This window comes from Macrosteles quadrilineatus, unplaced genomic scaffold, assembly GCF_028750875.1.
Source record: "Macrosteles quadrilineatus isolate MER2022 unplaced genomic scaffold, UCM_ALF_1.0 Scaffold_3__2_contigs__length_128488019, whole genome shotgun sequence".
NCBI lineage: Eukaryota > Metazoa > Arthropoda > Insecta > Hemiptera > Cicadellidae > Macrosteles > Macrosteles quadrilineatus.
In genome coordinates this window covers 77,797,332-77,822,849 of record NW_026542596.1, presented here as the reverse complement: position 1 = coordinate 77,822,849, position 25,518 = coordinate 77,797,332, and the positions used below count along the sequence as shown (strand labels likewise).

The 25,518-nt window shown below is 35.6% G+C and overlaps 1 protein-coding gene across 1 annotated transcript; it reads left to right on the top strand.

Moving 5' to 3' along the window:
- The first annotated feature begins 2,524 nt into the window (after positions 1-2,524).
- Positions 2,525-23,144, top strand: LOC128991031 (inositol-3-phosphate synthase 1-B). Its single transcript, XM_054413743.1, has 9 exons — positions 2,525-2,769; positions 9,592-9,764; positions 12,161-12,437; positions 12,926-13,018; positions 13,496-13,657; positions 13,820-14,062; positions 14,556-14,664; positions 18,509-18,757; positions 21,977-23,144. Exons 1-9 carry the CDS (start codon positions 2,650-2,652, stop codon positions 22,105-22,107), a joined length of 1,557 nt encoding a protein of 518 aa, XP_054269718.1. The 5' UTR covers positions 2,525-2,649; the 3' UTR covers positions 22,108-23,144.
- The last annotated feature ends 2,374 nt before the right edge of the window (positions 23,145-25,518 follow it).

Sequence of the window (25,518 nt, the reverse complement as noted above, 5' to 3'; positions counted from 1 at the left end):
AGATTGTGCCAGCTATTGCAAATCACCCCTGATTGAAATAAGGCGTTTTGACAGTTCCTGGACAATCACCATCTTGTATGGATGGAAATGTTGATCATCATAGAGAATTCTTATTACTGAACGATTGGAAAGTATAAGTGCAGACGCAATAATACACAAACATGTAGATATAGCGCTATCATTAATACGCGGTAGTAGTAGTGTAGTATACATTATAGCTTGCGGAGTTTCAATGCACGCTCATGCCCACAAACTTAAAGATATAAACACGCTATACGCTCTCTATCTTAAAAAAAAAAAAATTTCCCCCCACCCAATTTAGGCCGAGTTTCCGAAACTATGTACATCATCATTTTCAGGTTCAATTGCATTTTCCATTGAGGTGGATCAGTTGCACCTTCTCTCGCTCTCAGCTGGTCAGCGTGTTTTCTCTTTACATCTCCCCCAACTAAAACTGTGTATGACAGCTCTCCCGTCCTTTCTTGTACTGTTCTTGGTCTCCAGCACTTCCTCGTTTCATTTTGAACCCACACTTCTTGTTTGGCAGAAAACTCCTTTTGTTTGGATTTTAAGTCGTGGTAGCACTTCTGTCACCACACTTGATTTTCTATTTTATCTCTGCTATTACACCTCCATCTATCCAAAGCTGTTGGTAATCTTCTACCATAGAAAAGAACTGATGGTGGTTGTCCTGTGGTCTTTTGTGGGGTGTTTCGATAAGCAAGTAACACTTTTAAAAGTGCAAGTGATGAACTGAGACCTCCTTGTTTGCAAGCACTATACCGACTCTTGAAGGTTCTGATAATCCTCTCCGCTAAACCATTGGTTTTTGGATGATACGGCGCCGATGTGACATGACATATGTTATTGTTCTTACAAAAAGTCTTAAACTCATGGGACGTGAAGGGGGTGCCATTATCGGATACAATTTTTGTAGGAATACCATACCTCGAAAACCAAAACCTTAATCTATTTACAAGAGCAGCAGTTGTTGTACGGTCCATAACTTCGATCTCAACCCATTTTGAATAAGCATCGATTCCTACTATAACCAGAATCGGTTGTCAAATGGACCTGCGAAGTCGAGATGAATTCGCTCCCAAGGATCACTTGGCACATTCCAAGGATATAGAGGTACTTCTGTGTCAAATGATCGGTTACTCTGGCAAGGGTGGCATCTACGGACATAAACCTCAACATCCTTATTTAGATTAGGCCACCAAACATAATACCTTGAAAGGGATCTCATGGCCTCTATTCCAGGATGTCCTTTGTGGAGTTCTTTCAATACATTTTCTCTCAAAATCTGTGGCACCACAATTCTTCCTAATCGCATGATTATACCGTTTTCTAATGTCAGCTCTTCTCTCTTATTCCAATAGGCTATGGTTTCATGGATGGTGGTAAGTTTTCTGTATCTTTTGGCCAACCATGTTCCAGGTAGTCTATAAGTTTCTTCATATTTGGGTCTTTCTTATACTCCAGTACAAGTTCATGATTTGGATAAACTACGTCAATTTTCTCCTGAACCAATGCTGGAATCTCTCTCTCATCTGGATCTAATACTTCTTGTGTCTTGAGTGAAAACCGAGACAAAAAGTCAGCCAAACAATTATCCTGCCCCTTGATGTACTGGATCTCAAAATCATACTCCATTAAATACAAAGCCCAACGAACCAAACGGTTGTTTACTACTTTGGTAAGATCTCGATGCATTCCAAATATTCTTTCAAGTGGCTTGTGGTCCGTCCTCACCTTGAAATGTCTCCCACTGAGGTATTGTCTAAACTTCTTCACGGCAAAAACTATCGCCAGAGCTTCCTTGTCAACTGTAGCATACCTTTTGTTGCAAAAAGGGTCCTTGTTGGCTTGAACAACCGGTTTGCTTCCTCTTTGACTTCGTCGTAAGTGCACTCCTCCCAGGCCCTTGGATACATCTGGTCCGACAGTGCCCTGAGGTGCACCTCTCCGATATTTGCCAATAGAAGATCTCGCCGAGCCGCTTGTTCTTCTGTGTTAGCACCACCCAGTCCCTTAACTCTGCAGGTCAACTCAAAACGAGTTATGTAGTTTTCCCACAAGTGTTCACTAGTATACTCTTTGAATGAAAAACTGCTCATTCTATCTTGTATACAAGACATGATACTACAGTCAATTACACTCTTATACTGAAACTGGTCTGTTTTCCTAGGCATTTTCTCGTCGCCAATATTGAATAATTAATTAGTAAAACTCATTTTAAGTAATTAAACTCAATCAAAACTATTTATTTACAAAAACTAAACAATAATGTAAACAAACCAAATAGCAGATGATTCATAACTCAGCTGGTAACAAAAATCCTACACCATCCATCCTTTCTGATTCTAAAAATTGTGTATGTATTTCTATATATACGTATTGACAAACAATCTATTTACTTTTTACTGCCGTCTAGCCTGGTTAGACCAAAATGTGCCGCGCCAGCTAAATTCTCAAAATGTCAATTCAATCATTCACTAATCCAGCAATCCAGCAGAAAGCAGAGGAAGAGAGGAAAGGGTTGATGTTTAGGGGTTGATTAGGTTATTGTTGGTGTTAAGTGAAAGTGTTTATTTTTTTAATTCACATTTTAATTTTTAACTTTTTAGACCTATCAATCTAATTAGTATGGATTCTCCGAAAGAGGTTATTGTCAATAGCCCAAATGTGACATATTCTGCCGAATTCATAGATGCTACCTATCAATATCATACAAATAAGGTTGAAGTTGACAAGGACAAAATAATTGTAAGTATTTGCAGTTTTATTGCAACTTATTTTTATTTGTTTAGTGTTCGTTACATAACAGTAAAATACCGACGGCAAGTGTACAATTAATCTAGACAAATTAATGTTATACTGTTGTGCTTATAAATGAAAAAAAAATAAGCTGTATGAAAGTATCCTATCCTACCAAACAAATTTTTATGAGTGAGGTATTTTATAAAGCTTTTATTATTCAGCACACCTGGCAATCTTTTATTATTCAGCACACCTGGCAATAGAGGTAACTAGCCATACCGTAATAAAAATTTAAGTTAATTTGCTTTAGAACTCCCCCCCAGCCTTGACTTTTACTATATGGTGCTTTTATATTTCCAGTGATTTAACTTAGACCTAAATGACAGATTTTAACAGAAATTTTGGGTTCACTTCCATATCTGTTGGCACAAACAACCGAATGAATGTAGCCTATCGATCGATATATCGGTTGGGATAGTTAGGTAAGGTTAACCTAACCTAATTAACCAAACGATATATCGAACTAAACAATCGAATAATCAATACTACTCATTTGGTTGTTTGTGCCAACGGATATGGAAGTGTACCCGAAATTTTAATTTAATAGCTGATTGATTCCAGTTTTGTAAGTTATTAGACTACTTATATTAAACTTAAACTTAGGCTACTTACTATCTACAATCGTACTAGCACTAGGGTCTAGTTTTAATCTTCTATACAGGGTGTTTTTTTTAATGCCGGGATTTTAAATGATGATTGCATGGGTACTATTCAAGGTAACTAAGTTAAACGTTTTATACGTCAAATTGAAGCTAAAACAACTACCTAAGTTTTGTTTCCCGTGTACCATTGGAGGAAATTTTGACCTTGGCATGCGCAAAACAGGTGCGCGGTGGTAGGCCACTATTGTGACTCATATGCTTGACGCCAGTCTCCAGTACGACGTTTACGGCGCAACAGAAGGCACAGATTGTAATCTGTGGTTCGCAGAGTTTATATCCATTACTAAATTAAACTAAATTTAAATCTACTTGATGATAAAGACACTTTAAGCAGGTTTAATGAGTTTCGTGGCACTGTAGTGTTTTGAAAACACTTTCACCTGGCCGGCTAAAAACAAGCAATGACATAGTCAAAGAAATCCGACAATTCTGCATCAGAAGCCCGAAAAAATTGATTGTCTGACGTAGTCTTCAGTTGAACAAACCTAAATTGGTAACTTTATGATGTTAACTGTAAAAGATGGAGTCTTTGTTCTCATTGCGTATCACAGTTTTTTGTTGCTGCTTAGCAAAAAAAAAATATTGTGCCCTGCACCCTGTTGGTAAATCTTATAATTGTTTAATGCTTTTGTATATCATAGAACCCACTTCTTTAGTTGAAACAGCTGACTAAATATTTTAATTTCCTTTAAATATGAATACTCATAAGGTTAACATAAGAAACTACAGAGCCACTGGGGCGGAGCCCGAATGGATTTTTGAGATAAGAATATGCCTATATGTTAATCGGGAATGTAAGCTATCATCATGCCAAATTTCAGCCCAATCCGTCCAGTGGTTTATGCGTGATTGAACTTCAAACGAACAAACAAACAAACAAATAAACAAACACACAAACTTTCACATTTATAATATTAGTAAGATTCCGAATCGTATCAAAGAATGAGACAAAAACTTTGTTCTTTTCCCTTCAATTTGACGTTCAAATCGTTTAATTATCTTGAATAGGCCCCGAGCAACGACCGTTTAAAATCCCAGCATTCTTTTAAAAACACCCTGTATTTTTTTATTATTAATACACTACATGAAACTTTGTGAACAATAAGGCTTTTTTTAATCAACCCCACATATTATATACCATACCGTATTATAATGTTCGCCTAGGTGTGTAGATGCAAACTGACCTTAAATTTTTGAAACAGTCCTCTGGGCTATGCCCCAGTGGCTTTTGAAGTTCCCATGTTATCCTTATGAAGAAAATATCTGTTAACATTATGATCAGCTGGATAATTTAATTGCTGTTAATATTGTAGTTTTGCAATTTATGGAAACGTGTGCTACAAACATTTACTGACTTGGTTGAAATGAAATATTTACTATTTGAATTTGGGTGATGTTAATATTACATCCATGTCACTGGCCCGGCCATGACGGAATTAGTACATAAGAATTATGCTAATATTTAGTACCTAGTTCGTACTATTTAGTACCAACAAACAATAAATTAGTACCCCACGCGGTACCGGTACCGGTTAACTAATTAATTTAGGATTCCGGGCCAGTGACACGCTGGCCCCGCCATGTCGTAACCTGGAGTTATAAGCTATGCTACTATGTAGTACCTATTTTGTACCTCCATTAAAATAAATTGTACCTCAAAGATAACCAAGCTACGGGCCTGTAAACTGTACAGGTCCATGGCCCCTCAGCCCGGCCATGTCGTAACCTGTGGTTATAAGCTGTAGCTATGCTACTATTTAGTACTACCCCATTAAAATAATTTATACCTCAAAGATAACCAAACTACGGGCCCGTAAACTGTACAGTTCGACGACCCCTCAGCCCGGCAATGTCGTAACCTTTAGATAAGCTATGCTACTATTTATTAGGCCTACCTTGTTCGTACTTTTTTGTACCTTTCGAGGTAAAAAAAATTACCTCAAAGATAAACAAACTACTTATATTACTGTATAAGTAATCAAGTTAATGGTAGTGGTTAGTTACCCCTCATTCCGGCCATGTCATAGTCTCTAGTTTTAAGGTATGCTATTATTTAGTACTCAATAATTAACAAGTGATGCAGTTATTTGGTGGTTACCTCCAACTATTTAGTTCTTCCTATTAAACAATATGTACCACTCATACAACCCAAGTAATCAATGTGTCGAGGGTTAGGCTTTTTTGGTTCGAGGGGACTATGGTGATGAGCCTATTTATATTTTCCCAAGTGTTTTTTTTTTTTTTTTTTTAAGAGGTTGGCGGTCTCTTTTAACCTTGCATTTGCCCGTCCACATAGACTAACTGCCCGTGCGTGGAACCATGTGGAACGTATCCAGTAAAGGGTGAGCTGGTACAGTACAAAGGTGAACTGTACTAATAAAATGTTTTCGGCAGTGACCAGGATCCGAATCCACGACATCGCTGCCTTGGGCCCGAAGGCAGTGAAGATTATTATGGTTTTTCTAATAGGGTTATCAAAGAAATTATTAATGAAATAGTAGAGCCACTAACATTTCTCTTCAATAAAATGATGGATCAGGGTATATACCCTAAAAAACTTAAACTTTGTAAGGTAATGCCAATTTATAAAAAAGGTGAGAAACAAAACCCATCCAGTTACCGGCCAATCTCTCTTGTACCCATACTAAGTAAGATCTTTGAAACCTGCATTAAAGCACAGCTCAATACATATTTTATCAATAATGATCTATTTTGTGATGAACAGTTTGGTTTTATGCAAGGTAGAAGTACATGCAAAGCAGTAGAAAGTATTGTCAGTAAACTTTTAATGAACTTTGAAAATAAACTTCTTTCGTCCGCATTACTAATTGATTTAACAAAAGCTTTTGACTGTATGCAACATGAGCTTCTTATTAAGAAACTGTACAGCTATGGTATAAGGGACCAAGAGTTGAATTTGTTAGCTTCTTATTTAAGTGACAGAGAGCAAATGGTAATCCAAGGCAAAGACAAATCTAGCTTTAAGAAAATTGAAAATGGTGTACCCCAGGGGTCAGTGCTTGGGCCACTACTATTTATCATTGCAGTTAATGATTTCTCTTTCAATATTCCTTGTACCTCTGTTCTTTATGCAGATGATACAACACTCCTAAACAGCCATAAAGATTTAAAGGAACTTAAAAAAATTGAGAGTCAGACTTTACAAGTTGCACAAGAATGGTTCCAATCCAATCATTTAATTGTAAATAACCAGAAAACTGAAAATATCATTTTTACTCTTAACTACTCTATTTATAAGGATATTAAATCTGTGAAGTTGCTAGGCATATATTTAGACAGCAGACTAAGTTGGGATAGTCACTTAGAGCAATTGTGTAAGAAACTGGCCAGAGTGGTTTGTCTTCTCAGAAAACTAAGACACTGTGTTACTGCAGATATGCTGATTACTGCATACTATGCTTTTTTTCATTCCCATCTACGATATGGTATAACCTTATGGGGCAACTCTTGCAGTGCACAGACTGCTCTTGGATGGCAAAAAAAGGCACTAAGAGCAATCAAGAATATACCACAAAGACAGTCTTGTAAACCAATATTCAAAGCATTACAAATAATGACTTTGCCTAATCTATATATTTACTGTTGTCTAATAGATGTTAAGGAGTCTTTGAAAAATTTTACAACTAGAAACGAAACTCATCAGTACTATACTAGGAATAACTATCAATTAGATTTAGCTTTTGTAAGATTGGAAAAAACAAAGAGCAGCCACATATGTATGAAGATACAACTATTCAATAAATTGCCAAAAAAGGCATGGATTGTACCCTTTAAACAATTTGTTTCTATTATAAAACAATGGCTTAAGGAAAATGTTTTTTATTCCATAGACGATTATCTGGCCTGTGATATTAGTTCCCTATGTTTTTAGAACATCAATGTTAATATTAATATATTTAAATATTTAATTGTTATTATATTTAAAGATTTTATTGTTATTATATTTACAGATTTTATTTTTGATCATTGACATGTAAATTGTTAATTTATTTATTTTAGAGTTAATTATGTTTAACTGTTATTTTTTAAAGAGTGATTGCTACTCACTTGGTGCATTCTTGCTGTTAGGCCTACTCTAACAGGAAATTAACTGTATGTATTATTAGAAAAAAAAGAAAAAACTTTGACAATGTCTATTGTAATACTTGTATTGCTTAATGACAAATAAAGATCTTGAATCTTGAAAAAAAAAAAGTCTGTGACGCTTTTTTGGCTTCAGTGTTGGGGATCAAGTATTGGGGTGTTCAAAGATGATGTGAAGCCATTTAAGAATGCCCTTGATTTTGTATCAGTTACATCGGTTTTACACTTTCTCTCTTTCAAGGGTATGTTCAAGGGTATATAAAATATATACTTTTGTTTTAAAGTAAACCTCTTCAATTCAGTGGAACTTTTTTGGAACCAATATTCATACTAAACTAAATATCTACTTCCCTATAGTAAAATTCTCCGAATTTATGTGGTATTCCCAGATTCTAGAACAAATTAAATCAAAAGGTAAACAATTAAAATTCTCCAAAATGTATTCCATTGGTAGCTTTGTTAACATGTTAAATTTTCATCTGATGCATTACGTAAAGCAGATGTTACACAGGTGTGTGGCTTAAATGTTACACTAATTAACTTTCGATTAAACCGAAATCGATCTACCACAGACTATATAGTAAACCATTACATACTCAATAGTCTGTGCCTCTGCAGTAGTCATATTAGAACTCATGATTTTCTGAAATTTCACAATACTTGTAATGTTTAATCCAATTATTCCTCCTGTAAAAAGGTGGTTTGGTTAAGATAAAGTATGGTAGTTCACAAATAAACATTATATTTTACCAAACAGTTTAACATGGTTGATATGTTTTTAAAATGCAAAGAAATAAACCAGATTATGTCAGATTTATGTGGTCATAGATTGAGGAGGGGGGGGGGGGGGGGTTAGCCAAAACGTGAAAAAACAATAATGTTCTCATGATAAAAATATCCAAAAATATATTTTTATTAAATAGTCCCTAACAAATTTATGTGTTATAAAAAATAAAACAATAACTTACCATGTAAAAAGTACAATAAGGTTTTGGGGGTTTTGTAATTATGATGGTTAATTCATTTTTAGAGGTTTTGATGAACTCAAAAGTAGTAATCAATCTAACTCAGTAAATATCAGCAATTCATCAACCCATAATAGTCTTTCGATTACTGAACAAAAGAACGACCACACTTTATTAGTATTGTCTTGATGAGGTATGCTTCACCCTAATGTAGACTTTCCATGCCAATTTTATAGTTGTAGCCAGTCTTAAAAGAAGATAGGAAATTTAATTGAGAAGCTAGAAACAGAAAGATACAGATTTCTTACTTTAGTATCCTATTTAGTAGGCCTACTTCAATATATAACATGACATTTTGACATTAAATGATTTATTCCAATTACTACTTGTTCCAATTTATTAGTCTTTAAAGATATAGCCCATACCTCATTTTTACATCTTATCTTTGTTGATAAGCCAATCTCATTTCTGAATATCAAGTTAAATTTGTTCTTAATGTGTAAAGTGACTCATTTAATTTTGTGACTCACTTGTGATAGCATTATTACTTTATTCTGTCCTCATCCTATCACTGAAAATGACAATGAAACCATCCAAGCTAAGATACAAAGTAACATAAAAATTAGCTGTTTTTTTATATTATACGTCTCGCCACCCTAAGTTGAGGCAGCCCAAACTGACCGGGAGGGTCAGTACGGCTGTTCCCGCACGACCCTTTATAATCCGATTAGTGACACTTCCGTGACGCTCTAGTTCAATAATTATTATTAACAAATTTTAAATCCTATATATAAATTTAGTCATTTACATTAATATCTTTGATTTAATACACATTTCCGTTTTCGTCCCATCAAAAACGGACAATGTTTACGGTTTGTGAGCTATAAACAAAAACACTACTTGGAATCTATCTTAGAATCAATTAATATTTCATTCAATACCACCTGGACTTTAGATACATTTGTGGCCAAGGAGGTATGGTAAGGTAGGATATAATTGTCATAGTGTATACCATCATCTGGTCATGTGTTGTGCAGGTGACTCCAGTGGTGACCAACCTACAGATGCGCACAGTCCGGAGAGTTCCCAAGATAGGCGTGATGCTGGTAGGCTGGGGTGGCAACAACGGCTCTACATTCACTGCTGGTTTGCTCGCCAATAAACAGGGCACTACCTGGCGGACCAAGCGGGGCGATCATCAACCCAACTGGTACTGCATCAAATGCGCTATTGTCTTTTTCTAAATTTAAACTTTGTTGTTTTACTATCTCCCCCTATACATACAAGAGCAGTTTTTTTAAGTAAGGGCCGTTTTCGCGTATAAATCCGTAGTTGGCTTGTACACCGCTTAGTAGGACTCGTCCTAGTGTCTCGCTTTTTGTTATCTGTTTCTATTCTCAGTTATTACAGGACCTAAAACCATTGACTATTGGATACTGAAGTAGACATCCTATCTATATGGACCAGTCAGTTGTCTGAGCCAGACACAGAATGCTCTGGTGTCTATAATTCAATTTTCTACCTTATTTTTAGTTGCTGATCAAGTTGATGAGTCGTAACAGTTGCTATAACTCACAATAAGTCATTTAATGAGTTTGAATTGGTAAAAAAGTGTGTGTATTCCACAGGAATTAGTAATTTAGATGAGCACAATCTGTCGGTGGCTCACATCAACAACGACGAGTAAAAGTCACAAATTGAACTTGGGGATAGAATATCTAGTTGTATCAATAGACAAAGCTAAAACATAAAAAAATTTTTAAAAATCAGCCATAGCTGACAAAAATCACATCTATATTAGGCCTACTATAAATATATTATTACTATAAAACAAAATACCCCCGCCGCAGCAAACCTGCAGACTAAGCGAATTTCCATTTCCCTGAATGGATTTACACTAAAATGTCTCCTTAAAATTATCACATTTATTCCCTATTTAAATAGAATCAGTTTAAAACATACTTAGGTTTGCTGCAACAGGGAGGGTAAAAGTGTTTTTTATGTAAAATGTTAATAGTTAGTTAGAAATAAAAACATTTTCCAAATTTGGGCAAAATATGTTTATAAACAAGCAAACTACAACAGTTTACTTATTCTCCATAAGAATAACATGGGAATTTTAAATTTACAATTTTTTGGAATTTTCTCCGTAACCATTAGGCGCATTATAACGCTTCAATATACTAAATTATTTGTTTTTTTAAGCTCTACAAAATAGTTTCGAAAGAAATTGCAAAATTTTATGTTTTTTGGGTCAAAAATGGGAAAACCCCATTTTTACCCCATAACAGCCCCCATAAACCCCCATTCCCATGGTCCGATCATGCTGGTTCGCAAACTCGTTCGAATAAACGTAGGTTTACACGTTTGTACCAAATTTCATCAAAATCGGATCATTTTTGCTCGAGTTATCGCGCTAACGGACACATATATATATATATATATAAATATATGAATTTGAACGGATGGTGTTTTTGACCTCTAGGGACCTCAAAACGAAAAAAAAATCGGTCCCGGGTCCAGGTCTTACCGTGAGTACTACGGTAATAGCTTATTCCCTATATGGGAAATTCGCTAAAACAATGTATAAACATAGAGTACTAGTGGCCTGTAGGGGCCCCTAATTTAGACACAATTGTCCATATGAAGGCAACTCCCCATTTCGCGGTAGTTAGTCAGAAATATATCTATGAATTTGTCCCTGAATTTTAAACAGTAAGGTTCATTTCCGGGATCTCTTTTTGTGTAGCGGAAAGCGACGCAAGCCATTGCACTGTTGTATTGCCTTATGTTTTTTATGAAGTTAGAATCATGTAAAAACATATCTTTTAGTTTGTCATTTAATTGTGGTTGTGGCCTGTTAATAAGTCAATTTTTTTTGGCAACATGCGTTAAAATGTCCATTTGTAGCCTCCTCTGCGAAGTGAAATGTGCCACAATGAAAAGCACACAAGTGCTGTTAAGAGGACCTAGACTGTGAGAAACAACACTCAACTCATTTTCCAGCGTTCTTCTGAAGGCAGGTTGTAAACCAGCTTGTTGATTTCTTTCATAGTTAGGCCTTACATGACGTTCTCTTTCAGCATTTCTAGTGTCAGTTGAATTCCTGGATACTCTTCCACGTCTTGCAGGTCCTCCCACACCCTGTCTAAAGTCTAGTAACTTCACTCAATATAAAAACAGAAAACAAAAAATTAAACAAATACATTTCATTTTGAAACAGTATTTAACAACATTGACTTTCTGAATAAATGTAAACATTGCAAATAAATAAGTAATAGCTGATTAGAATGCACATTTTTTTCAGTCCCCATGCTTTTCTTATGGTGGATATTTTACGTTATATCTCGTTTTCTGGTAACTTTATGGGAATTCTGCTATTTTTCCCCGAGTCCCTGGGGTCAATACCTTTAATATAAGACCCCTCCCACTTTTCACGACTTACTAGACGTCCACAATTTTCTGGTAAAAATTTTGTCTTACAGAATTATTTATAAGGATTAATAAAAACATAGGTTAATAAGTGCAAAAAAAACCACAAACTTGCCTGAGGATGGTAACTGATTCTTTGGTCATGACAGTCAGTGTAGTTTAATGGTTTTACAGGTTTGGATCAATCACTCAATCCTCCACCATGTTGCTGGGCAGCAGTGTCAGTGTTGACGGGAAGGGTGTCTACTGTCCGATGGGTCAGCTGTTGCCTATGGTACGTCCCGAGGATCTTGTAGTCGACGGATGGGACATATCCTCGCTTGATCTCTCCGCAGCCATGGAGCGAGCTCAAGTCATTGACTGGGATCTTCAGCAAAAGCTGCAACCCCTCTTGAAGAAATTGAAACCTCGACCGTCGATTTTCAACGAGAAATTCGTAGCTGCTAACCAGGTAACAAAATTGTTTTAGCCAAGCTAAGATAAATGTCCTTGAAGGCTGTTTCTTTATCAAACTTTTTTTACAGTAAATTTACTAATTTAATTTTTGCATGAATGAACTTATACTGTAAATTTACAAATTTTTTATCATTTTCCCGCTTTATTCATTCCCACTCACTAAATCAGCTGATTTCACCGTTGACGTTTTTATAAAACACTAACATCTGATAGGCAAATTAACCTAAAAAAGCTAACAGCTAAAAAGCCCTGTGTGTTATTATGTTTTAATTATGGTGGTAGGAAAATCTTATGTGTATTATGAGCACATACAGTCATTGCTGCTCTTAAAATACATGGCCACAATCATCTAAAGCTTCATGCGGCCATCTACAGTTTTCAAGCAGCAATGATGTACTTTGCGCTCTTAATTCACAAATAACTATTTCGTTCTCCTGTAGTATCCAAGTACTAAAATTATTAATCATTTTATGTGTTTGGTAGACTTATCGTGCAGATAACATCATCAGTGGCAGCAAGTGGGAACAAGTAGAGGCTGTGCGCAAAGATATACGTGACATGAAGGACAAGAATGAGGTATATGTCATTTGTTTTCTGAAACTTGAAAAAGTTGTTGTAGAAATAGTTAAGTTGTTGACTGGCAAAATATATTTTCTTATCAAAGTTCAGGATTTAATAAATAAACTGGAAACTCACTTACTTTGCTGATGAAAATTTTTGATTCTACCAATTTGTTCACTTCCTGATTATTTTCATTTCTTACAGATTACCAATAAATTAAAAGGCTCCATAGTTTATTTTTTTGCATACTTCCAACATTGAAGTTGGGTAACATATCTGTCCAGACTTATTCTGCAGCTGACTGGGCACAATTTTATATTTTTTCACTGTTAGAAGTACTGAAGGAAGTAGCCTATCATTCACAGTTTTACTTTTCACTCAGTTACTTAAATGTTGTGACAATTTATGTGTTGGTTCTGAAGGACCTAAAGTTAAAATGAATGACAATTTTATTACTTGACCTGGCAATAAGATGAGAATATTGTTGTTCAGGTTGACGAGGTGATTGTACTGTGGACGGCCAACACTGAACGCTTCACTTCTGTTGAGCCCGGACTTAACGACACAGCTGATAACCTCCTCTCTTCTATCAAGTCTGATGCGGAAGAAATCTCCCCTTCCACCTTATTTGCAGTTTCTGCAATACTTGAAGGGGTAAGTCTGTGAAATTCATGCATATATTCTTTTCATCTCGATTTTGTTATCAAGATACTGAAATAATCAAAGTGTTTCTTTTTTCATATACAACAATAAGACATTAAGCTAGTAGTAAAGATTTGATCTTTCCCCCTAATTTATTTGGCTGTAATGTTTCAGGCGACATTCATCAATGGGTCGCCACAAAACACTTTCGTCCCTGGGTGCATCGAGCTCGCCGCCAAACACGGTGTGTTTATTGGTGGAGACGACTTCAAAACCGGACAAACAAAGCTGAAGTCTGTGTTGATGGACTTTCTGGTGTCTGCTGGGATAAAGCCACTTTCCATAGTCAGCTACAACCATCTGGGAAACAATGATGGACACAATCTCTCAGCTCCTGCTCAATTTAGATCTAAAGAGGTTAAACATTTTATTTTCAACTTCAATCGTTGAATACTCATTGTTCTGTAAAAGTGTTTCAAAATATTTGTTCCATATTATGAAACTAATAGTAAACCAATTATTCAAATATGCATTTCAATATGGATGACACTTAGGATCTTTCAGTTATATTGCACAAAACTGTTAAGAAGTGATAGCATTTAGTTTCTTTTGGTATTCCAATTTGAGACATTGTTGCTCACATTTCTTTACCTTATTGCATATGATTAGGCTACTAAAATTTGTATTACAAAGAATTTCTGTTAAGGTTACAATAAAAACCAAAATAACACTGTAGGCGTAAGAGAAAAATTAAACATTTATAGAGCAAACCCCTGAAGTAAAATTTAATAAAATCAAACTTTATTGGCACAAAAACGTTTATTCATAGCATAGCTATAAAGTAGTATAAAGTTAAGTGCTTGAAGATTTTTTTTGTATTTTATCGTAAAACAAATTTTTATTGTTACAGATTTCCAAGAGTAGTGTAGTGGATGACATGGTGGAATCAAACTCAATCCTTTACAAAGATGGGGAGACTCCTGATCATGTTGTTGTCATTAAATATGTTCCTTCTGTAGGTAAGTCAAATTCACATCATTGTGCAAAATCATAATTTTACAGTTAACTTGTCAACCAACCACTATATGACCAATGCCAAAACAAATGTGGCCAACTAAGACTAAGGCCCGATTTCACCAAACACTTTTAAACCGCCGTTAAGGCTTGCTCTAACTGCAGTTAGCTCTTAACTGACAAAATCGGATCCCACCACTCGCTGTTAGTGTTAGTTTAGACTAAACCGTCAAATAACTAACTGCCCAATTTTGACCGGTTAACTTCTTTAATCTTTCATTAAGTAAATATCAGCTGGCTTTTAGTTTTAGGTTTATGCGGAAAGGCCAAATGCTAGAAGAGCATACGATACGAATTAGCTTTTGAAATGAAATGAAATGAAATTTATTTCCTTTAAGCATTGTACAAAATGTCAAAAAATACACTTGTCAATATATACAATCATTATGCAAAACTTAACCTAAGAAAAACCAAGCAAACACAGCACGCAAAATAGGCTTATACTCACATTTGCTCGAATGTCAGGTAGCTCAAGAATCTGATTCTTTGAAAAAGAAAATGTACAGAAAAAAGAAAAACAGTTTGCATCTTAAGGGGACTGTGACCGTAAAAATTATCAACAATTGACATTTTGAAAGTGATAGTGATGAAGAGTTGCCTGTGGTTCGCCAAACTAGGTGGATAAGAGAAAAGGAAATTAATTTTATTACTAGATATGAATTATCAAAACATTTTGCCTTTTTCTTTAGGTTATCCCACAAGGTTTTTATTTAGTAAAGGCCTATCTCTAGGTATATAATCAGCCACTCTTTTATTTCGACTGAAAAAAGTGTTTTTCCACCTACATTATCAAATTCCTTTGTTCTTTGTTCTCAAAAATAGGCTTCCTTTCCCTTTTCCCGGTTTCGAGTAACCCTAACCCTACAGTCAAACAATTAATTTAGTTTGGTCAGACGTAATTAAGGACAATAACTAAACCTAAATTGTCATTATTCTGCTAGTATTTATAGAAAATCATTATTTTTTTTATGTTATCTTTATTATGTCTCGATCTTGTAACTCTTTTTGCCTCAAGTTTTCTTACTATTTTAATTGTACCGTAAAGAGTTAGATTTTGAATCTTGACTCAACAATCAACAGCAAAACTCAATCCTCTGTTCCTCATTTGAATCTGTTTTATCAATATTGCTTTGCCTTTATTTACTCATGTTAATTGTTTAGCTATTTATTCTGGTTTTCTCTTGTTATTTTGTTCTTGTTGCTCAGAATCTATTGTATACTTGTAATCTTGCTGTCTCCAGTTTTGTTTTCACTACCTCATAAACACCGATTTATTTTGTAGGTTATGTTTACTTATTGCTCCCATACAGCCCGGTATTATGACAGTTTACTGGCCGCCACCACCACCTGGATTGTACTCTAAACTCTCGTTTATAAAACCAGCGTTAGTTTTGGCACGTTTTTGTTGGTGAAACCAGAATCTCTTAACTGTGGCTTAAATCATCAGTTAGTTTTACCGAAGATTATCTAAACCATCGTTAGCATGAGTTTGGTGAAATCGGGCCTAAGATATTAATTCTAACTAGAGATCATCTAGCGGTCGAAAACTGGACCAAAAATATCATGTAACATACAGACTTCTAAATTTTTACCCCACACGCTGTAAATAAAACATGTGATTGGAATTTCTTCCATTTGTTTTGATTTTCTGTTTATATTTCGTTGTTATTTCGTCACCACTATGGAAACCAATATGGCCCATGTTATATTTTTTTCAAATTTTAAATTAATTTGTTGTGCTTATTTTTTAGCTTTTTTTATAAAGAGATTCTGCACATATACAGGAAAATATCTTTCTAACAGTATGCGTAGATTTTCTCTGCGATACACACAAGCTGAGAAAAAAGGTTTTAAAGAGGCTTTTGATTGCCTATTATATATAGATTGTTTATTTAAATACATGGAGTAAAGAAAATCAAGCTTAATTGAATGTACAGTATTCCTTTCTGATAAGAGGTTTACTGTTGGATTGAATGTAGATAGGTTCTCCTCTAAAACACTCGATTGAGCAAATTCATTTAAAAAAAGAGCATTTAAAACCAAATGTGAATATTTTGAAAAATGTGGGAATTTCAAATTGTTATACGATTTTTACTGATTAAATTAGGTTAAACCACTTTAGTAAACTACATTTTTTTACCCTCCGCTGATGGTTACCTTTACCATTACAGCTTAGTACCAGGGCCTGTGTTATTCAACATGAGAATAAATAAGGTGGTGTAGATTTCTTGCTCACGTAATATGCAGTATTCATTAATTTTTGTGATTTTTAAATTTCATTGTATGCATGAAATTTTATCAAAACAACAGTTGTATTTTTTCTCTCAACATCAAACCTAATTATTGATCAAGCCAATGATATTTATACTGTAAGTGCATCAAATTACAAATTCCAAATATACTATCGCAGGCGTTAAAATAAAAATCAAATAAAGCTACTAGAAACTTGCTTAGTCTGCAGTTATTCTGTGACAGGAGCGTTTTAAAATTGTGTTACCGAAAATGGTATAACTTTGTATAATTTAATTATTTGGATGATAAGTTTTAAGTATAATGTTCATACAGTTTTTTTTTTATAAATATATGAGTTTCAATAATGGTATGGTACAAAAATGATTCAAAGTACTTGTACAACATGTTGTCACATGTTCTCTATTCCAGTTTTGACAGACAAGTTAGTTTGACTATCAACCTTCAATTGAAGACATAAGTACTCTACAGGTACCACGTCTGGACTTTTGTAATTGCTAATTATTAATAGCATGCTAAACACATTTAATTTAGTTTAACTTTGTTATTAACCTTTATGAACATTTTAGTATGTTCTGTGAAAGTGGTATCGTAGAAATTATAACGTTTTTAACAGTTCCTGAAAATTGTAATTAAAAGAAAAAAAAATTCATTCCAAGTCTTAAATTGTAATGAGTTTTAAGGTAACTAACTGTGATGTATTTAAAAGCATGACTAATAAAATGCCTGAAGTATTCTTCCTAATACTAACACAAATAGAAATATGTGATATCATTAACGTACTAAACACTTATTTTGTGCATGTTGTATCTTGAAATACATGCTCTGCAAATTCATTTTACACCATGTCCAATTTATTTTTAATTAGTTAGAGCTTAAAGTTAATATGTTATTTTACAACTTGCCTTTGGCTAGTAAAACTGCCTGTTAAATTAGTTAACAGAATTCAGCAATAGTGTTTAAAAGTGGCCACATCAGTTTTACATTTAATAGGTATTATTAACATTGGGTATTATTTTGGATTTTAAAAGGCACTTAAAAAGTCAAATCGCAACAAATATCCCCCTCAACACAACCTACAATAAACTTATGTCTTATGTAAACCCAAAAATGTACCATACTTTTAAAAAAGGTACATCAACCTTTGCATTTTTTCCAATTGATAGAACCGTCTGTAAATGATGATTTACATTCCAATCCAAAAGGAATTGTGTTTGGAATAGATTAATAATCATCATGTTTTAATTTTGTTAGATAAATAAAGTGTACATCTAATGGATACAATAAATACTTATAAATAATTATATAAATTCATGTTTCTCCCCCATTAGATTTTAATAAACCACACGATAAAATTCTTTTAAAGCCCTGGAAATATAAACTGGCATTTCAAAATGATCTGAAATTTAAATTTAACTTAGTTTATTGAGAATTTTTCCTTTGATAGGTAAGTGTTTATGACAATGCCAGGAATGTGTAATATTAAAGATTCTCTTGGTCAAGTGGTCTGAATCTAATTATGTACAAATTTTTGTGCAGGTGACAGCAAGCGCGCGATGGACGAATATTTGTCCGAACTGATGCTCGGAGGACAAAACACCATCTTTATCTCCAACATCTGTGAGGACTCGCTGCTGGCCGCTCCCATCATGCTCGACCTCATCATACTGGCCGAGTTCTGCAAGCGAGTCACTATACGTCCGGCTGACAACAGCTCTCCGTTCACAGCTCTGCACCCCGTTCTCTCTGTGCTCAGCTACCTGCTCAAGGCTCCGTTGGTGCCTTCTGGTCTGTATGATTTTAGTTTTACATGTAAACGAAAAAGGGTGATTCTTTTAGTGGTGCGATTTTTAAAATGAAATAAAACAACGAAAAATGAATTGTAATGACATAATTATGTTTATTTTACACCACAGTGCTATGACATTAAGTGTTTAAAAACGATTTCTGTCATATGCGTTTCTGTAGAAACCCCAATCTAGCAGTCCAATTTTCAAACACCCTTTCCAGCAGCTGGGGGCCGTCAATAACTCGACAAATGTTGACTTCTAAGTCATTTAGAGTCTGTGGCTTGTCAGTGTAGACTTAAGACTTGACATATTATCCCCACAGAAAGTAATTTGTCCGCGTGATATCACACTACCGTGGAGGCCAGTTAACATTACCTCTGTACGAGATGATGCTTTTACCAAAAGTTCTTCGCATGAGATCAATTGTCGTGTGCTGTGTGGCACGTCTCGCCGTCTTGTTGGAACCTCAGCTCAAATATCTGACTGATGGAAGATTATGTGGTCCGTATCGGACGAAGTGGACGGTAAGTTGTCCGAACTGAACTACCCTTTTCAAAATAAATTTGCACAATTCGCAAACGTTCCTCTTTTGTAAGTCTATTCATGATTAGCCTACTATGGAAACAAAATAAGCACTAGAAAATACAAATATTGAAATGACATAAAATAATAAAAATCAGCTGTTTGATTTTAATTTGATTGTTGTGTTTAGCAAAACTATCCCAACTAAAATACCCCCGCCGCAGCAAACCTGCAGACTTAGCGAATTTCCATTTGCCTGATTGGATTTAAACTAAAATGTCTCCTTAAAAATATCACATTTAGCCTATTCCAAGTTTAAACAGAATTACTGTAGTTCAATGAGTACTTAGGTTTGCTGCAACAGGGAGGGTAAAATGTTTTTTTTTTATGTAAAATGTTAAAACGTACTGTGGTTTAGTAAGAAATTAATGTATTTTCCAAATTTGATCAAAATATGTTCATAAACAAGCAAACTACAACAGTTGACTTATTCTCCATAAGAATAACATGAGAATTTTAAAATTACAATTTTTTTGAATTTTCTCCGTAACAATTAGGCGCATAATAACGCTTCAATATACTAAATTATTTGTTTTTTTAAGCTCTACAAAATGGTTTAAAAAGAAATTGTGAAATTTTGTGTTTTTATGGTCAAAAAAGGGAAAAACCTATTTTTACCCCATAAAACCCCCCATAAACCCCCGTTCCCATAGTCCGATCATGCTGGTTCGCGAACTCATTCAAGTTTATCCCGCCTTACACCTTCAAACCAAATTTCATCAAAATCGGACAAAAATTACTCAAGTTATCGTGCGGATGGACACACATATATATATATATATATATATATATATATATATAGATATATAAAAATTTGAACGAATGGTGTTTTTGGCCTCTGGGGACATCAAAATGAAAAAGTAAATCGGTCCCGGGCTTAGGTCTTACCATGAGACCTACGGTAATAGCTACTTCCCTATAGGGAAATTCGCTAATAAAAAATCACCCTTTATAATGCCATATGTCAGGGAGCGAGGGTCTAGTGGTAAAGCACTAGGTCCAAGGTTCCAATCACCAATGGATTCGATCTTTGTGATAAAGGTGCTTTAAACCTAGCCTGAAGTAATGTGTACATTGGATCCGGGCTAGTGCCTCATATGTAGAAGTAAAACAATTAACATGTTCGCTGCTACGGACGTTACGGAACCTCAGCCGGACCATGGTGCCAGGAGCTAGGAAAGTTCCGGAACGTCACCGTTCATTGTTGTTTAACGTTTCCATAAATCAGCCAGCTTGTCAGGAGGGTCCTATATTTCTTTGCCGCTCGTGGGGACGTTCTTTTCTGACAATAAAAAATATAGTTTCCCAAAATCACCACCAAGGTCGTTTAGAACAGGGCTTTGTCCCACCTCTTTCCTGATAGATAGCAACACTACTTTACTGACTGCACTCTGGGTAGTGCCACAGAAAACATACTACTATAACCCAGAATGCCAACCGCATGGTAAAAAGCGTTAAGTACTTTGAGAGAGCTTTGCCTGTCAATTCGTAGGCAGCGCCACCAGCGTTGCTTTGCACTCAGCAGCGCTGCCTACGAATTGACAGGCAAAGCCCTCTCCAAGTAAAGGGATCGGCAGAAATATCTGACGGTTTTCAAGTGAGTACAGTCCGGCAGCCAAGTGGAGGGGGGTGGTGGGGAGCGGCTCATTCTCAAGGCCAAGTGACCGACCCCATTTCAGTCGCCATGGAGCAGTGGACGGGTATACATCGCGCGTTTGTCGTTGTGGCGTATTTTAAAAGTCGGGTGAAAGTAAAGGTCTGAGTGCAAAATTCGTCGAATACAGCGATCAGACATGCCAAGAGCAGCAGCTTGTCTACGCGCCGGGCGATGCAGGCTCGTTAGCACAGCTTGTCGCACTCGCTCCACGTTCTCCGGCGTCCTCACTGACCTTGGACGGCCTGTAGGCCTACGTTTTGCAGTTGATCCTGTGGATCTAAAGGTATCCACCCACAATTTGATGGTGTTTCGGGATGGGATAGGTTCCCCACGAGCCACATTAAAATGCCTACGAAACTTACGTTGCGTATCAACAACAGAATCGCCACTTTTAAAATACGCCTCAACGACAAACGCGCGATTTATACCGGTCCACTGCTCCATGGCGAACTGAAATGGGGTCACTTGGCCTTGAGAATGAGCCGCTCCCTACCACCCCCCTCCACTCAGCTGCCGGAGTGTACTCGCTTGAAAACCGTCAGATATTTCTGCCGCTCCCTGTACTTAACGCTTTTTACCATGCGGTTGGAATTCTGGGTTATAGTAGTATGTTTTCTGTGGTAGTGCTGCTATCTATGTGCAAAGCCAGTTTTATTGTAGAACATTGCCATCCAGTATAACTACTGTTGTTTTTACTGTAATTCAGTGTATCGCCGGCAATGTTACGCAGTGGCGAGCGTGAATTCAGCTCCTGGCGCCGTCCCTGTATCTAGCGGTCAGCAGCGAACAACTTGTTAACCTATTTCTCATTTAACACATTTTGAATACAAATTTTAACTAACCACGTCAAATTTCAATTAAATTTAAAGTAGGCTCTACTGGTGAGATGCTTTTAGACTAAGAATACAAAATTTTAACAAAGACTATTTGTGATTTTTAAATGCCAAATCTAAAATCGGGTTGTCTGTGTGTTGACAGGTGCGCCAGTGGTGAACGCACTGTTCAAACAACGATCCTGCATTGAAAACATCCTGAGGGCTTGTCTAGGTTTACAACCAGAACACCATATGTTGTTGGAGACCAAACTACAAGCAAACATATTTCACTAGCATTCTGTCGGACGAGATCTACAAGTTACCAACCTTACTATTCTATGTTGTTTGATGGAGTTATATTAGTTGTTAAACATGTAGCTGAAAGTAAACTTGAACTCAGTATAGGGAACTCAGTAAGCTTTGAACTCACTGTAATTGTCATATTTTGCGTATTAATAGCGTATATTTTGCGTTATCTATGACTTGTTAATGTAACACAAATTGAAGAAGAAAAAAGAATAATTTAAAAGGTGTTATTGGATGGATGTGTTGGGATGACGGATCGAGATTCTTCAACCCAAAAAATTAAAAGCTTAGCTTAATATTTATTTATTTGCTCGAGTTACATATTGTCAAAAATGAAACACAATCCCAGCATTTAGTGTGACTTTAGTTAAAATTTATTAAATTTTATATGTAGACTTTAATCTAAAGGAACTGTTAGACAGTTCTAACACAGGTATTATATTTTGATTAGTCATATTATTAAATGTGATCTTGATCTTACTTATTTAATCATTATTATTATTATTATTTTACGGCCAGCATTGGACCACTTAAGTCAATATAATGGTTAGATTCTTTTTAGTTTTACTTATTTAATCATTATTAACAATTAGTGCTTTATATGTGCTCATCAGTAACTGTTGGAAGTGAAGTTTACATGTTCAATTATAATCATGTACCAGTGGGTTTATTGTCCATATTTATTTGTAGTACTGTGCTAATACAATTTCTTTGGATACTGCAAGTATACTTTTCATCTGAGGCCTTTAGGTTGATGTCCGGTAAGAGGTATCTCCTTGACTATGCGTTCAAGTGTTACTGAACATATCCTTGCTTTAAAATTGTCTTTCACTCATCCATGAGGATGATAAACCCATAGGGAATGTTTGGTATCCAAGTCAATCTGAACTCAAAGAAACTCGACAATAGCATTGTCTACTTTGAATTACAATACTTTAAGCTACAAGTTTAACAATTAATTTGATGGTTTGCTTGACACCCTATCAATGCTAAGGATGTAACATTAGCATAGGAGTGATATGTTAACTATGGAATTTTTAATCTGGGTTAAATAAAAGAGTAAAATGTTCTTGGGTCTGGAATCATTATTTTACCCATTTACAGAAAATTGTGTTTGTGAAATATCTTTACATTTCATCTTAGTCACCATGTATCTTACCTATTTGGCCACTCAAACCCCAAAAACCTTGCCAACATCCGCTCGCCATCCATCTCTGTCTTGCATGAAATCTGGAGGTGTTATTATTATTAGTCACCATAAACTACATTTAAATTTAGAACACCTTGTTTTACATTATATAAAAACCAAAACCAATGTAACTGATCCCTATTGGGGAGGTAGACAGGTAGACGTTGGCCTTATTAACTCGAAAATCGACTAGCCTAAATGGATAAAAGACCCTTTAACCCTTTTAGTGCTATGCGACAATAAATAATACAATTGTTATAATTGTTGTGCGTCTTTTCCCCGAAAAGTTCTATAAAAAGATGTATCGTTGTTCGTGTTTCATCCAGAAAGTGCTAAGCGACTTTTGATCGTATAAGTTTAAATGGGTATATCGGTTTTACTCGGTTGTTGTTTCGAAACAGCAATGGTTTCTTTCGATTCCTTATACGATTGAGGCCCAATATATCGTTCCTTAGCACTGAGATGAAAAATGTTATTTTTAACAATTTTTTAGATGCCCTCTTGGCATGTCTAGCATTTTTCGGGCAAAATAAGTAAATAACTAGCATTTTTTGGAAAATTACAAAAGAGATTCTAGCATTGAAAGAACTTTTCTAAGCTTAAAAACTGTATTGGCCCAAGTGTGTGAATTGCTGTTCGCCAGTGGATGGGCATAGAACATTGAAGGAGCTGGGAAAGAACAGAAGGCAATGTACAGTCAAAGAGAATGCTGCAGACACCTACTGGTGCAATAGCAGCAGATGCCCTTGGGCTGAATAGGAAGACCCTGCGGAAGGTGGTTGGCTTTATTAGCAGCCATTGGGTATTCCGTGGACATCTACACAAGATGGGAATTCAAGTTGAAAGCCTCTTATGTAGGAAATGTGGAGAGGAGGAGGAGACAGCATTCCACGTGATATTTATGTGCCCAGCCCTACAAGGTCTGCGCTTGAGATACCTTGGCATATCGACTGGAGATCAAAGGGTAGAACGGTTCACCATAGTCAAAAGGAAAGGACCAGGGATTTGACGGAGAATGAGGACCTGTGAATAAGGGTGCACAATAAGCTGTTCCAGCTGCGCTGCAATCCCATGGTTTGTAAGCCTGGCCCTCTATAAAAAATAAAATAATAAAGTGAGTGAATAGTAATACATTAGACTCCCTCTTATCCGGACTCACCAGTACTCATGGTAAGACCTGGACCCGGGACCGATTTACTTTTTCGTTTTGAGGTCCCTAGAGGCCAAAAACACCATCCGTTCAAATTCATATATATATATGTGTGTCCGTTAGCACGATAACTCGAGCAAAAATGATCTGATTTTGATGAAATTTGGTACAAACGTGTAAACGTAAACCTTCATTTATTCGAACGAGTTCGCGAACCAGCATGATCTAACTATGGGAACGGGGGTTTATGGGGGGTTCTATGGGGTAAAAATAGGTTTTTCCCATTTTTGACCCTAAAAACACAAAATTTCACAATCTCTTTTCAAACCATTTTGTAGAGCTTAAAAAACAAATAATTTAGTATCTGAAGCGTTATTGTGCGCCTAATGGTTACGGAGAAAATTCCAAAAAATTGTAAATTTAAAATTCCCATGTTATTCTTATGGAGAATAAGTCAACTGTTGTAGTTTGCTTGTTTATGAACATATTTTGATCGAATTTGGAAAAAAAATTCATTTCTTACTAAGCTATTAACATTTTACGACAAAAAACACTTTTTCACCATCCCTGTTGCAGCAAACCTAAGTACTTATTAAACTAATTTAAATAATGAATAAATATGATATTTTTAAGGAGGCATTTTATGTAAATCCAATCAGGCAAATAGAAATTCACTTAGTCTGTAGGTTTGCTGCGGCGGGGGTATTAGTGAATTTCCCTTTGAGGAAAAAGCTAGTGCAGTAGGTGGCATGGTAAGACTAGATTTGTGGACTGATTAACTGTTTCGTTGTTATGTTCCCAAAGGCTAAAGGTATTTTTTGTTTACATTCTTATTTTTATACATGTGTGTGTGTGTGATAACTGGAGGAAGGACCAAATGTATAGGGCTGGATAAACTTGATTAAGTTTGCCACCCAGCAAGATGAGGTAAAGGGAACAGGGTGTTAGGTTTTTAAGTTTTCCATCAATTTGTTAACCCTTAAAAACATATAAATTAATATCCAACAATATTAATTACAGCCACTGTGTAAAGCTTAAAATACCCCCGCCGCAGCAAACC

Coding starts and splice junctions, on each gene's coding strand:
- LOC128991031 (XM_054413743.1), top strand. CDS start 2,650: ATGGATTCTCCGAAAGAGGTTATTGTCAATAGCCCAAATGTGACATAT. Junction 9,765..12,160: donor GGCGATCATCAACCCAACTG/GTACTGCATCAA, acceptor ATGGTTTTACAG/GTTTGGATCAATCACTCAAT. Junction 14,665..18,508: donor TAAATATGTTCCTTCTGTAG/GTAAGTCAAATT, acceptor ATTTTTGTGCAG/GTGACAGCAAGCGCGCGATG.